General features: G+C 35.1%; 1 protein-coding gene across 2 annotated transcripts in view; it reads right to left on the reverse strand.

Moving 5' to 3' along the window:
- Positions 1-2,704: 2,704 nt before the first annotated feature.
- Positions 2,705-16,496, reverse strand: part of LOC118740703 (ras-related and estrogen-regulated growth inhibitor-like) — a 138,762-nt gene continuing 124,970 nt past the window's right edge. Inside the window, exons 2-7 of one of the 2 annotated variants that reach the window (XM_036472343.1) lie at positions 4,718-4,836; positions 4,457-4,593; positions 3,667-3,825; positions 3,418-3,570; positions 3,175-3,358; positions 2,705-3,111 (exon numbers count right to left, since the gene is read on the reverse strand). In XM_036472343.1, the coding sequence (XP_036328236.1) occupies positions 2,807-3,111; positions 3,175-3,358; positions 3,418-3,570; positions 3,667-3,825; positions 4,457-4,593; positions 4,718-4,826 (1,047 nt within the window). In that variant the 5' untranslated portion in view covers positions 4,827-4,836 and the 3' untranslated portion in view covers positions 2,705-2,806. Of the gene's footprint in view, positions 3,112-3,174; positions 3,359-3,417; positions 3,571-3,666; positions 3,826-4,456; positions 4,594-4,717; positions 4,845-16,496 lie in introns of those variants that run through there. The other variant, XM_036472344.1, reaches the window with a different exon arrangement.

Here is a 16,496-nt window from a genome sequence, read left to right on the forward strand (position 1 = left end):
TGCGCTGGCTTGAGTAAGCTGTACGCAGGATGATGCTCCGGTGAACAGATCTTTGGACTTGGTTTGGTATGGGTGGCCAGCAAAATCATGGGTGGCCAACGAACGCAATGTAAGCACAAGCAGAGAGACAATTATCGAAATTTTTTGGTCTTATCCGACAAACGGTTTTAGGGCCAAATAAGAAGAAAAAAATGCTGATTTGATGGCAGTTCATCGGGTTTTCAAATATACCACAGAACTTATGTAAATGTGTTCCTACTTATGCTCAGCAGGAAAGTCTCTAGAGCGTATGCAGATCTCCAGCTCCTCTTTTCATCCCAAGACTGGAGCAAAGGCGTTCTAGCGAGTCCCTATGTGCCCTACGTAGGCTGCTTATGTTCGTAGTTTTGGTTAGTTGAATTAGTTGCTTCAAAGATTTATAGTCAGAGGATACGCAGCAGAGCTTAATCACCGAAAGCTCGATTGATGATTTGGTGGAGAAGTCCACATCAGCCTGTAAGGGCGCCCTGAAAACCTTATGCCCGCTGAGTGGACCCTCGGGCAAAGTCCGACCGAAATGATGGACGTCGAACAGGTGCCTTTTCAGTAAAACCAGGAAGAGTGGACAACACTCCGACTGGGAACTCTACGTGGTCGGGTATCTATAAATTTGACACACATTGGTCAGCTGGCTGCGGACTTGCTTTAAATCCTGGAAAGACAAAGTTTGTACTATTCACTAGGAGATACAAAGTGTCTCAAGCCCTCAATAGGGGATCTTTCACCTGTCCTCTCTGAGAGGGTCAAGATCTTGGGCGGGAAGCTACCGTGGAAGCTAAATATTTAAAAGTAAAAAAGGTTCAGTGGCGCTTTACTGCTATAAAATTGCCATGGGGAAGAGATGGGGCCTTTCTACAAAGGTGATATACTGGCTGTATGGAACCATAATCAAGCAAATCATGTTATATGGGGTAATTGTCTGGTGAAATTCACTGGAAAAGTTTACTCTCGTTATGAAGCTTGAACGCGTGCAAAGGGCGGCCCTCGTTGAAATAAGTGTAGCGCTTTGGACAACTCCTAAACTAGCGCTAAATGCTATGCTCAGTGTCGCACCTAATGACATTGCGGGCAAAGTAGCGGTGATTTGCCCAGTCATTGGGCAAAAAAACTCCGGGTTCTCTTCCAACCCAGCGTGTGCGGGCACTCGATAACTCTCAAATGATTCGACTTATTACCGGAAGAAATGGATCGGAGTGTTCCGAGGCTGGTTGCAAACGGATAATTTTCCAAGCACACCTCTGTAAGGTGCGAATGGAAGAATGTTAGTCTCTGAAGTAGAGGCCCAGTGAATATCTTCACCTACGGATCGCTAGACGGGACAGTTGGAGTAGGTATCTACTGTCAGGAACTCTCAATAGATATTAAGCTAAGACTGGCGGATCTCTGCAGCATCTTTCAGGCAGAGGTGGCCGCTATAAATGAGGCAGACGATTGGCTATGGACCAATGTATTGCCGACAAGGAAAGTAAATATCTACTATGATAGCCAAGCGGAAATCATGGGGCTGGTATCGCTAATGGTACGATCGAAACTGGTCGGATAATGCGTGACCTCTCTCAACCGGAATAATCGGAATACATCAACCTCAAGCTGATTTGGATCCCAGCTCACAGTGACATCACTGGTAATTGCAGGGCTGAAAAATTGGCTAGGAAGGGAACCCTCGAGGGAGGGACGCACCTCGGACAGGGAGGGTGTAGGAGTTCCATTGGAAAACTGCGGCTAGCTCATGAATAGATGGGCTCATAGTCCGCTCAGCTAGCGCGAGGCGAAAACTCCGATATGCAATGTTGCAATGTTATTTAGCGGCACTACTAACTCCCGGCTAGCTCGGTTTGTCCATCAATCCTAACGGTATGCCCAAGAATTTGGCTATTTAGACGGGTTCGGACCAAGAGGAGAGGACCTTCTGGCCGGCTGTTGGTCGCGGGCGGTCAAGGGAGCCTCTGCAGCTGGCTAAGCGCCAGCTCTCGATTCTTACAGGTTTATTGACCGGATATTGTACTTTAGGAACCGAACGCGGTGCGACTTAATATCGTCACGGATCGCTACTGCCGCAGCTAGACTTAGACACTCCCGAAAAGCTCTCCGGAGTGAAGATCAACTGCTTGCGGAATTTTATATTGAGCATCCAGCGCTTCCCTTAGTTTAACACAGAGCACCTGCAGCAGGTTAAAATAATTTGTGTAATGTGGTAATATAATGGACAATCTAATAAATGCCTAAGTTAGTACCTTTGTAGGGTCTGTCACAATAACCTAGCCTAACGAAGAAGATGCTCAACCAATAGCCCAAATGTTTCCTACCAAATTTTATCACACTATTATTTTGACATTAGGATTCTCAATTAAAAACAAAATTTAACCTCAAAATATATGTATAAGATTTCTTCAATATATTTACTAAAGTGCATACATATGTACATACATTAATTTATGAACATACATACATACTACATTCAATATGAAACCTTTAATAAATATTTAGTCTATATATACGATCAGTACATAAAAAATACATGTATAAAATATGCATTTGTATTATACTTAAAATTTTAATAGGTACATATATTTATTTAATTAATAATTGTAATTGAAAATTTGTTGATTAACCCTTCTCAATACAAACACACCACAGATAAGTCTAAATTTTCCAACAATAAGCGTCATCTTTTTTTATAGCACAAATATAGTTAAAAAAAATTTCATTGTACATAAGCAAGACTTCGAAATTTTCTAAGCAACAAGCAATACAAGTTTTTATACTCTTAAATATGTAGTTTTAGAAAAAGAAGTCGCTGCACTGAGTTCCCCCAGCACTTAATCACTAGTGAATAGCTGGCGTTGCTGCCGCGTGTCGAAATACTCATACGCCGTTCGACCCGATTGGTGTGTGGCAACAGACAGCCGGGCGGTGGGTAACGCCAGCGACGCGGCCGCGACAACAATGTGCCATCTGTGGAGGCTCTACTGGGGAATGGTGCGTCGATGCCGCTGCGTGGACTGCATAAGCTGCCAGAGCCAAGCTCGTCGGTGGACTCGGTGTGATCGTTCTCCTCGAGGCAGGCGTTGCCTATAGGGTTGTTGCAACATTGTTAGGAACTTCTAGGTACTTGCCTCTGTTTGTACAACTTACCGATTATGAAGAAGGATCTGCGTGTTTCGTTGTGAAACGACGATGAATCGTAGAAAGAACAACCAGAGTCCGGGCTTAGCGCCGAATCGGATGCATTCTGTACATCGCTGGTGGAACGTTTCAGTTTGGGAAATTTGCTGAAGACGCGCCAAAAACGAAATACATCGCGGAAAACTGCTTGCACCTGAGGAATGGTTACTTAGCATCTAAATATTAAATTTTTCATAAATTTAAAGTACTCACTTGATTTACACTTTCTCTCACAGAAATCTTATGAAAGCAGGCACATGATAGCACACGAAAACGTCGTTGACCCTCATCGATGTTCATCATGCGATCGCCCGTTTGATCGGTTTTGTTGCCAACCAAAATCACTGGCACATCGGAGAGTGAATCCTGAGGAGAGGTAAATGCATAAATTTAGTTGATTTGGTACTTTGGATACTCCGCATTTATATATGGATATCATTTTCAAATAAATTCACTACCCACCTTACTATTTGATCCTAGTTTACGTCGTCGTTTATTGTAGTTAATCAAAAATTTCAGCCGATTACATTCGTCGAAGCTACATTTATCCGTAACGGAGTACATTAGTATAACTGCGTCCGCCCAACGTATGTTCGAGTCTAAGCTGACACAATCCTCTTTCTAAAAGTAGTGAATTTGAAAAAAAAACGTTCATAAGTAAGATCTCGTTCAGGGTACGAAAATAAACTGTACAAAACAATTCCCATTTGCTCATCGATCATCATATCATTTGTGGTTTTGTACAGTTTTATACATAGTCAGAAACAAATTGTAAGATTCACTGTCATTTTCCCCAACGAGAAACGTTTGCTTTTCGTTTGTGACAATTGTACCATAGGGTACGTTTTATATGTATGCAAACGTTTCAATTACGTGAAAAATAATTTTTTCTGTAAATTTTCATATCTAATTCAATTAAAAAAAATTTTGATTTTTTTTATATATTGCAGCCATTCGTTTTGTATTTAGTTATTGCATATATGTACATACATACATATATTTTCCCTGCACGATTCATTTCGTTTGCGGTTTCGTCTGTAACTACTAAACTACTGTAGTGTACTATCGCCAAAGTGAACTCAGCCGTATTGTTTTGTATTGTACCGAACTGTTGAAGTAATAAACGAAACGAAATAGTAACGTACAATATAGTTTATTTTCGTACACTGATCTCGTTATTGTCCAAAAACTATCGACGAATGCTGATAAAATGTCTGTCGTTTTGGTAGATTGTTTAAGATCTCTTACTTACATTTGGTTGTCCAGCAGCATCCAATATATCAAACTGTATAAGTTCATTGTCAAATGTTGTATTATGTGTATAGATCTTCTCCAGATTAGGATCGTATTCACCAATGAAAGGACGTGTAATGAATCGCACCACCATAGCTGTCGCAAGGAAAAATATGAAAAGAACATAGGGAAAGGAAATAACCAATTATTTCTGCGAAGTACTTAACTATTTCAAGTTACATAGATAAAAGAGTTTAAAGTCAAGATCTATAATTCGCACCTGATTGGCCAACTCCACTTTGTCCTAGCACCATCACTTTTAAGGATTTATGTTTCGTGGTGTGTATGCACAATTTGGCTAAGGAAGATTTTGGTGATGTGGTATTCATTGTGAAGAAGCTCTGTTCAATTACCTAAAATAAAAAGATTAAAAAATATAAGTTCTATATTGGTATTTGTGATGTATACGTTCCTCAATCACAAGTTTTTTTTTTTAAATACAATTTAAAAAATTTATTACTTTTAGATTTGTCTGATTTAATATATATGTGAGTTTTAAAATTAGTTTATCGTAAATTTTAAATAGTTTTATTTCATGGTATGTTTAAATGCTTTCAGATATTGAATTTTTACTCATATTCATAAAAGTTGTGACTACTGCGATTACTGAAAAAATATACCGAAATCCCGGGATCACAATTTTCCGCATATTTTGGCATCCTTAGCTCGCACATGGCGTATGAGTAAGATTCTCATCTCGTCTGGGTAACTCATACGCCATGTGGATACGTAGGTGACACCAAATTCGTAATCAGCGACCACAAACACACCCTGAGGAAAAGGTTTCACGCGAATCGGATCGGTTTTAATTAGAGTTGGGGAAAAATGCATTAATTTTGCTTTACCACAATAGTTTTTCATTAAAAACGGCCTCAAGCTCAATAAAATTTGTTGAATATAATTGTTGCTAGTGAACCCGCATGGCGTTAAAACGCCCAAAATTTAATTTCAAAAACTTAAGAAATATTCCCAATGTAAGTCAAAGTTATAAGAGATCCGAGTGCCATATTTCAACAAAACCGCGCAGCCGCTTAGTCGCAGTCGCATAGTCTATGTTTTGTATTTTCATCGAATTTTAAACCACGCTATACCGATGCAAAAAGTTCTCAATTAAAAAAATAAAACTTTACTATACATCTGCAGGGCTAAGGCCTCTAGTTTGACCTCTCATTTTTTAAATTCCTTCTCAAAATAAAATCTTCTTAAACCTCTTTCATCAGACATTGTGATACACATGTATTTCAATAAACTGATGAACTAATTTGAATTTGATTGTTCGAACAAATGGTAACCCTCCTAATAAAACCTAAATAAAGGTCAGGAATAAATCGCAGGTGGAGAAGGACTTGGCTTCACCCTGCATTTCCAATTGGCGTCAGTTATCACAGAAGAGAAATGACTGGCGTGCTTTCCTGAACTCGGCCCAAATCGCTTAGGCGGTTACAGCGCCAATAAAGGAGAAGAAGAAGACAGCAGGAGTACAAAAACAAAAATTTACATGTATTTTGTTTTTGCTTTGGCGGCACAATTCAAACGAAATTTTTCAATTTGGCATCAGAAGCCGTGAGGCGAAACACGTACACAAAATCAGCTGGTGGTTACTACCACCATATATAAATTCGTCTTGAAAATTTCAAAAACTATCGAAATCCGGGAGATTCTATAAATTTTGGTAAAATGAGAATATTTTGAAATGTAAAAAATTATTGAGATTTTAAAAATGTTTATATTTTCCAAAATTTTGAGAATTTTATTTATCCTAAAATCCATCCTAAAATGTAAAAATGTGAAACATCACAAATTGTCGAAAAATTCTTATGTTCATGTACTCGTGTCTAAAAAATTGAAAATTCTTAGCATTCTAAAAGATAGTAACATTTTAGAAAAATTCCAAAATTGTTCCACTTTTCTGAACTTTTCCAAAATTTTGTATTGATATAACAAAGTTTGAGAATTTTAAATTTTTTGAAAATTTTGAAAACATCAACGTCCAAAAATTTTTGATTCTTCAAGAATTACGAAAATTTTTTAAATTTTCAAAAACGACAAAATATGAAAATGTTTTTAACATTCGAAAACTTTTAATATCGTTTGATCAATTTTGTATGTATATTCGACACTTTTACTTAGAAAAAATTTGTTAGAATTCCTACAATTCTCAAAATTTTTGAAAAATAAAAAATTTATAGAAATCTAGTCTGTTGAATTAATTGAATTATTGTGATTTACTAAAATTTCTCAAATTCACAAAGTTTTGAAAGTTTAGAAAATTTTGGAATTCCACTCAAGTTATTAAAAAGGGGAAACTTCAAGAAATTAAAAACTATCAAAACTCTAAAAATTTTAAATTGCGTTGATTTTTAAATTTATATACACGATATATGTTGAAAAATGTTTCCCCCCCCAAGAAATGCTGCTGGGTCCGCCCCTGCATATGTGTACATACAAGTCCAGTCAGAATTCGACAGGGCGTATGAGCAGCATCTGTACTAAATTAAATATTCCCAGCCATGGCCGCTGTAATCTTTGATTAACCAATAAAAAAAACCTTTCCCTGAACTACACTCGATTTTGTTGTGCATTAAAACAAAACTGGCAAAAGCCATGTATACATTTTTGTATGCACATATGTATGCATGTACATATATGTATATGCACCCACTTTTGCATATCTGCCAAGTATCTCCATATCATATGTAGATATCCAAGTATTGCCATGCATATTACATTTAGGGGATTCACAAGACGTGTTAACCGTCGTAAAATCTTAAGCTTAACACTTGTTTATGTAAAATAGCGGTTAAAATGGTTGGGGGTTGGCTAATTATATATTCTTTATCAGTTTAAAAGAATTTCGGTTTAGTTAGAAATCCCCTAAAACCATTTTAATTAAAAAAGATGTTAACCTTAAGATTTTACGACGGTTAACACGTCTTGTGAATCCCCTAATTATATTTGCCATTACATCTGCATGAGTATACCAATGTTATAGTGTTCCAATATTTACCACGTGCATACATACATACGTACATACATATCCCATTGAAGTGCCACATGTGTCCTCATTTGCACTCAGATATGAAAAAAAATAAGAAAATGAAAAAAGTAGTTGCGTTTTTCATTGATTACTATTAAATTGTCTCCTATGCCAGGAATAGAACCGCGAGACAAATATTAAAGAAATATTGTATGTATGTGTCTACACAAGTGCATATGATTGTGTTAACTGTTTGTTGATTATTACGCACATACAAATATATATGTACATATACATTAGGGTGCCCATCGAAAATGTTTTTTAGAAATTTCAAGATCCTACCCCTAATTTTATTCGTTTATATGATAAATACTATTGCCTATTTTTAAAGATTTTTTAAAGGTTATTTAGAGGTCGCGACCTGTCGATTTAGGTCAGAAAATACGATTTTGTAGATTTATGAGATTTTGAATGACTATTTTTGATTCGATTTCAAAGATCGAATATGATCTGAACTATATTGAAATATTGAATTGAACTAGCAAAAACATACATATATAAGCAACTCTCAAGGGTTGTTACATTTATGCTGGCACGCTTATCTTAGACAATGCATTGTCTTCCGTTTTACGTAAAGAAGAAGATTCTATTACGAAATTGTATATAAATAAAAATTTAAAAAAGATATACTAAAAAACGTAAAAATAATAGCTCCTGATCATATACCCGTAGTTGTTTATGTAACGTATACGCCTCGTAGCATCATACACAGTCAGATACCACGTTTACTCGCACGCCTTAACTTAAAAGTCATATATGTAATTTAAAAGTAATTAAATAATGGCGTGGAAGATTTTTACACAGTATTCCTTATGCACATAAATATTACTTTCTTTATGTATATAGCAATGTTAGAATTAATGTTCGAGTGTGCTCATAAAAATTGAAAAAAAATGGTATTTTGGTTTCTCAAATCATAGTCACATTTTACACTATGTAACTTTTTTCATTTGGTGGGGCACTAGTTTTATTCGTTCGTTTCGGCAAGAAGAACATTTTCATCAATTAATTTTAACATTTTAAAGTATCATTAATTACTGAAATTAAAAAAATTATAAAAATTTCAAAAATTGCAAACTAGCTGTGACAGATTCCATGCTGCCATTTTTTTAATTTTGGTGGCACACTCTTGAAACTTCACAGATATGTTGCATTTGATGCCAAAGTCCATTGCTTCTAATATGAACATTCTATTTGAAAACTTTCCAAAATTATTAAAAAAAAACAATTATGATTTTTTCGAGTGACAATGAAAAATTGAGTAATTTCAGTAAGTTTCGGTAAATAAACGTTTTAAGGCTAAAATTGTTTTTTATTGTTCTTGTTTCTGGAACTCCATTGATTGAAATATATGTAAGAAGAATGCTTAAGCGTTTTTTTTTCTGGCGAGAGAAGGAAGTGACACTAAAAGCACAACTCGTGAGATTTGCTCATACAAACTAAATAGTATACTAAATGCTTTCCGATTTTATTGGCGTGACTTTAGAAAGAAGATTAATTGAAAGTACGCTTTAAGTAGCAGACTGGATCATTGGCGAAATTGACCGCCATGGGGATCGAAAGGCCTTAGAAACCACTCGCTACTCTTCAAAAATAGTACAGGAATGTAAGTTGAGGCTGACCTCTATTGCACGGTGTAATGAGCTTGAATTTGTATGGGTGTCAGGTCACTGGCACTGGTGTTCAAAGTAATTTTGGAGAAAATCATAGCGATTGGTGTAGAATTCCCGCACGCGAAACAACCTGTCTGTGTGTCCTGAAAGGACCTGACAGAGCGTTAACCTAATTACTTCTCAGGTAAAGAAGGAGTGATCAACGAAACCTGATAGCACTGATTATGGGTCACAAACTATGGGGACGACGTATGGTAACCATAGGCATCATCGACTATCCACTCTGTACATCGTGTTTGGAATATGAGAAGAGTATAGTCGTCACACAAACTGCTATGATTCATATAGTAGTCTGGTAAGTTTACAGAGCAGCAATTAATTCCCATCGCGCCCATATATCCCTACCCTCTTAATATTCTCTCTAGGCCTTAAGTACACTGGGCAATATTGCCTGAGTGCTTGGAAAAATTGTGTTTAAATATAGCAACTCCATTCCATTCCATCCCTTTTAACACATTTCTAATATGTAGACCACGCTGTGTTGCAAAAGATGGATAGTTTAAAAGGAAGTGTTGAGATGGTTCCACCTGGTCGTCCTCCAAGCAGTCGCTATCGTAAGTATATAATATTTAGTCTTACCGCGCGTATGCCAATCCGAAAGTATGCTGTCAGTACATCCATCAGGATGGGGAATTGCCGCTTAATGAGTCTCATGAAATCCCTTCACCATCTCCGGCCCAGCCTTGGCCAAAATACCTTGCAGTAGCACGTTTCCTAGTTTTCGTACAAGGTTCGGTGAGCTGACACGAGGCTCATCTGTTCAGCAGTGGTTCAATAGTAGTAAAAGGTACTTAGTAGGTACTCCCAATATATATTTCCCGTGTGGGATCGACTAGAGGTTGCCTCTCTTTGATACCTCATTCACCACGCACTTTCCTGCAATATCACTGCGATCTGGCAGCCATATCTTATTACATTAAACGAGCAATTCTTGTATATATACATTTTAAGGTTACCTGAATAGGCAGTATCTCAGAGAAGACTCGTATAAGGTTGCCACCTATTCGAAATTAGTTATAAATTAGTTAACACATAATAATATGGGCACCAATTGGAAGGTATTTTAAAGATCCCTAATTGAAAAAATATTTTTAATAGAGTTGCCACCTATTTAGAATCGCATTTTTATTTAGTTTTTCGTTTAGAAAAAAAGTTAAAATATTACTATTCATGGGTGCCAAGAGAAGGTTCTTAAACCATCCTTTCCCTATATACAAAATGGTATCCCTTAGAATAGTAGTGTAAGGTTGCCACTTGTTTTCGATACTACACAATTTATCTAAAACATCACAATATGGATATCAAATGAAAGGTATTGTTGAGGAGTTTGGTCAGTAAATATTTTCTATCAGGGTTGCCACGCTTCTATGTAATAAAAATTTTTATTTTGTTAGTTTCAATCAGCATTTTTTTTATGTATACACAGTATATATACGCTCAAGATATGCACTATTCATTCCAGCTTATTTCGGAATAGAGTTACCACCCCTAAACTTTTGAATAAGAAATTTACTCGATAGATATCGAAATACAAATTATTTTTTGTCAAAAATATTTTTTTTCTTGAAAACTTGAAAAAGTATGTGCACTCCGGGAAAACCTCGGTCAACCTGGTAGTACATATTTTAGTTCGAACAATTGCTTTCAGAATGACAAACATAAATCATATCTCCCTCGATGCTGTGAAAGAAAACTAGGCAAACGTATTTACTTATTGAAAGTTGTATGAAGGGCTCTATCGACGAACTATCCTTCATGTATGCATTTTCGGCCACTGAAGGCCAATTACGCATATAATTGGTTTCCAATATGCCGCTTTACTGGGAGTAAGTGTGCATTAGTAGTAAATTTTATTAAAGTTAGTAATTTTTTTTTTCAATATCTTTTATTGCCTATAATACTAATATTGCACAATTCTTATTACTTTTTGCTATTAGTCATTAAATTTCGCAATACAACACCCGCTGTGCATTGTGTCAAACTTGCTGCTGTTACAATGGGAAACTTTATGGAATAGCAGATCATTTTTGCGCATTTTAGAGCAGGTGTTTACATGTTCATATTCATGCATATGTATTTGTGTACATATGTATGCATGTTATTTCCAATTACATATGTATGCATGCAAAATACTTTTGTACATATGTATATGTATGTATATGTATATGTAGTAGGTTTAAAGAGACCCTGCAAGAATATTCCGGAATTAGTCTCAATCGGATAGGATTGGGCATTTATTAGTCGCAACTAGTCTCAACGGGCATTATTGGAGATCAATTAGCCTCAACAACCTCCCTTACGGTAGGCAATAAAGTTACTCATACGCCACGTACACCCGAGTAACACGCTTTACTACTCGTATATCATACAAAAAATCTTGCGCATTTTCATTTGACCACTCATTATTTCGTATTTATCCATCGATTTTCTTCATCAGTAACTTGATTTGTTTTTTTTTTGTAACAGAACAGGCCTTAGTAAAAATTCAAAAATTTGGCACAGAACCTTTTATTTTTAAATTTTTTTTTCTGTTTGATTTTTTTTTTTTAATTTTTTCATTAAAAAGGGCGTGTGTGAATCGGTAACAAAGTTCTATGGGGAAACTGTTGAATAATATTTTTACTCTGGTGAGAAAGTTTTGCCAATCTGCTGTGTAAAATGAAATATTTATCGACAACAGTAAATTTTTGATAACAAAATTATGGGGAATAAAATACTACAAATTGAAGTGAAATTAATATTTTAAGAAAACATCTGCCATCGTTGATTGCAATTCATCAATTTAAGCTTTTATTTAACGAAAAGTTACACACATCAACAATCTTTTCGATTGTCAGAATTTTATATGCATTTGTCAAAAATTTCACTAGCCTAATGAGCTACTCAAATTTTATTCCCCTCATAGTTTTCAAAAATTTACTCGCCTCGAACTTTGTTACCGATTCACACACGCTCAAAGTAGAAAAAGCTGGAATGATTAATTAATTTGTCAGAAACTATAAGCCCTATCGGAATGTGATATATATACGGTTGGTTTATGGAGAATTTCATTGGCTTTCATTTGCCGTACTTTATATTAAGAATTTAAATTGGTTCGTAAGATATACGTGATTAAAAGGAACAAATTTTTGCTTTAAGCTGAATAATGGTGCATTTACATGGTATGAATCTGTTCATAAGCCGTATGAATTTTCCTATAAAAGAAGCACCAACTCTATGAAGAAATGAATGAAAGCGATATATATTTAACAATTTTGACTTGTATACCAGACAATATTTTTTTTGTAAACAACAAATAAAAAAATTTTATTTTGTGCTAGCTTCGAAGCTAGAAGCTTTTTTTTTTGTTAAATGTGCTTTAAAAGGACCTACTGCTAATAAAGCCTTGTGGATTCCTATTTTTCCATATTTGTAATGTTTCCATTTAAACATCTTTGTGGAAAAACAGTTTTTTGTTCAGAATTGCTTGTTTACGAAACGTTTGGCATAAGTTGAAATCATAGGGATGCCGTTTTCTTCCGTTTCTCAGTGGATTTTATACTTGAAAAGGCACCAAAATATGTATGCAATACTTCTACATATCTTCGTTTAAAGCACAAAACCGCGCATCAAGGAAATGCAAAACCTCGTATGGGAGGTTGCCTAAATTTTATAGGAGAGAGTGAAACTGGTCCCAATTATAAACGGTTCTCTCTTTTAAACTTAACAATCTTCTCTCCTTATGTCTAAGTCGATATTTTATTATATCGATATTTTATTATAAATGGCTAAGGGCTTGATATCAGGAGCTTCCGATGACCAAATATCTTTTTTGGCACAAATTTCAGTTCCGAGGTTTTGCAGAACCACGATACGCGCTTTTGTACTTTAAACGACGAATATGTATATCGCTTGAACAATATGTTAGTGTTTGGCCTAGCTTCTCCTCCGATATGCGGCGTGCGTGATTTTGTCACACAAAGTAAAGGACAGTTTTACGCCGACTCCGAACGGCAATTGTATTTTAATGAGAAGTTGTTTCCATGACAGAATACACTCGGAGGTTTACTATTACCAACAGAGGGGCAATCACTATTAGAAAAACTGGGCTTGAACTCAGGCTCTGCGTAATGCTCTACAGCAGCCGCCACTACTTTTACATATATTGCTGGTATATTCAAAATACTATCCCGAACTTCGGAGTGTATATATGTAATATAAAAAAGAATGAGAGGTACTATAAGAAAATGTACCCAAAATTCTGGAGCAAATGAAAAAATGCTCATTGAAAATAGTTCACATATATAAATTGAAAGATATAACTTAATAGGTTACAGCGCTAAACAAAAGGAAAAGTTCGAAAAAATAGCAATGCGGTTTGAAGGAAACATGAAGCCATAAAATGCTTGTTTGTTTCGTTAATACTCTGAACTTTGTAAGATATGGCACTCTATTATTTGCAGTAGTTTGCAAATATTCACTAATGGTTCTAAAATCGCAAACATTTTCGTGGGATGTTTTTGTTTGATTTCGAATTGAAAATACATTACGAACATATTGTACCGAAATAAGTGCGGTATCCCTGCATTTTTGTAAAAGCCAGAAAGAAGCATAAACTGTATGAAAAAATGAAAGGGAGAAGTATACATGCCTTCTATAATTTTGACTTATATGTATATTTGGCAAGGCTTTGTGTAAACAACAAAAAATACAAATTTTCATTTCTTTGCCAGCTTTGAAAATATAGGCTTATTGTTACTTAAACGTGATATAAAGCTCATTAAAATGTTCTGAAATGTCTTGTTGTAAGTTTGTTATCATAGTTCTTCGTATTTTTATTGTCCACTAAACGTGAGTGGCTTCAATTTAAAAGGTTCTAGTACAAAGAATTTCTTTGTTTTGAATTTGTTTGTTTATTGTTTTTAATTTTTAAATTCATACTTTTGACATGTATGTGAATGGCGGAGTTGCCGCTTTCCTCCTTTTCGGTGGGTTTTTATATTAAAAAGGCATCAAAATGGGAAAAACGCCCCTTGGTATCTCTGCATCTGTTAAACTTTTTATGGAAAGATGTATGAAAATTCAACTTGCTATAATTTCATATGCTTAACAGTATCACAACAGTATGTTTACAGTATCTCCCCATAACTTTTCATATGAAAAAATTTATTATATGCATCCCACTCGATATCATTGAATTCCTCATTAGAACATGTAGTCCCTCTATTTTAGCGTATCAACAGTTCATATGGCTTCATACCATGTAAATGCGCCATAACGGTAAATTGCAAATGTCTCGAAAACGTATCTATAAAAAAAAAACATTAACTCGATTTTCGGAATCACCGAGTAATTCTACATAGATATTGGATAGTGGCATCCATAGAACATTATTGCTGTAAACCAGTGTAATTAGCCTCTTCATAAAACATGCTCGAGCCTTATAAAGAGATCGCATATGCCTTTGCGATTGTTCCGATTGTTGTACAAATACTTTTTTGTTTTGAGTCTAACAGACATACATATATATATATATATATACATTAGGGCGGGTCGAAAATCTAATTTTTCTCAAATCCTTTGGTAATAGTGAAAATATATTGTATCATGAAGTCAACAACAAGCCTGCGAAATATTAGTCTTTCATTTTAATTGTAAGAGCCCGGGCATCGATCGCCAAGTGACCCACAGCACACTAGTCGAATAAGACCAATTCTTGTTAAAAATTCTGGGTTTAGCCAAAACTTTTGGTGCATATTATTAGATAATGAATCCTTTAACGCAAAAGATAAAGTCAAGTATCATTTCGCGCAGCCCTTTATCTTATCGTTAACCTCAAACTCATCTATTTTCAAGAAAATTTTAATTGTTCTCTTGATAATTGCATTGGCCTATAGTCAAAAGATGTAAAGAACAACATTAATATTGCTGGCGTGCATTAAGATCGCTAGTTCCAAATATTCTAATCCTTTTTTAATATTAGCTATAGTTTGCGATTTTTTGCAAATTTAGGAACAATTTCGGTAGCTCTAATAGAATAGCCATTATTTTCCATCATCGCGGAAAAATTTTGTTTATGCAAATTAGTATGGCACAACTTCTAGACACACTAATTGGTTTACTTATATTTATGTATACAATATAAAAATTGCAAACATAAGAAAATTATAAAAAATTTTGTTCAAGATATTTTTTATTTTAAAATAATTTGTTTATAATCTGAACTATTTTAGTCATATTATTATCAAAAATCAGTAACATTAAGTCTCGCCTTCAATTTGTTAATTATTACGCACCGATCGAGTAACATTTACCAAAGTTATATCGAAAAACTTAAGTGGATTTCAAGTTTTTTTCTAAAAAAATTTCTCTTCAATTGTACAAATAACCTTTAAATAAAAGAACCGGAAACTGTGTCAGCGAGTGACTTTTTTCGTTCAAGCTGAATGCAAAGCAATATCGTCCAATTGGAGAGTCCTCAAAAGGATTTCCCAGTATATGTTGAAAACTATTGCATTTACCTACGGACACTTTTTCACATAATGGAATTAACTAAAATATTTATGTATATCTAAACACTTATTGCACGTCCCCTACTTTCATATAACGGCAAATTTAGAAACCGCGAAAAATGCGGCGACTAATGAAACCATTCCGCACCAGTTTTCAAGACTGCAAAAATGGACTTAAAATAGGCGTTTCTCAACCTAATTGTAATGTATGTAAATACTTATATGTTTGAAACTACTATTAACTTGTCGAACGATTCCTAATCTTTAACAATACATTCATTCACCACGATCTTGAAAACTGACCAAATCGGCGTGACCAAGTCCATGGTCATTTTAATATTATATAAACATTAAAAGGTTTGAAATAAATCTCGTCCAACTTTTTTGTATTTTTCACTTGGTTGCTGAAGTAATGAAGAATTGAAAATTCATATGGGAAAATCATAGTTTTCTTTATTACAACGCTTTTATCAACTTGCAACGTTGTGTGTCCAGAAACTTTCAATGTTGTGGATCCAGAAACTTTCAATGTTGTGTGTCCGACACCATAAAACCTTTGCTTTGAAAAGTTCCTATAAAAAAGCATAGTGGATAGGGTGACATCTGTAGTGAATAGGGCGAGGTAGATGACATCTAGATGTCGCCCTATGTACTACGTTTGCTACAGCGGAAATAGACGACACGCCATTTCTTTAAATAAAATTAATTGGTGCTCGTTTGTATGTACATACATATGTAAATGCATGTGTGTGCACCTTTCTATTAATATCGTTGAATTATTTTAATATCTATTGCAAA

Source organism: Rhagoletis pomonella, unplaced genomic scaffold (genome assembly GCF_013731165.1).
Source record: "Rhagoletis pomonella isolate Grant_MI unplaced genomic scaffold, Rhpom_1.0 Rhpom_scaffold_00006, whole genome shotgun sequence".
Lineage (NCBI taxonomy): Eukaryota > Metazoa > Arthropoda > Insecta > Diptera > Tephritidae > Rhagoletis > Rhagoletis pomonella.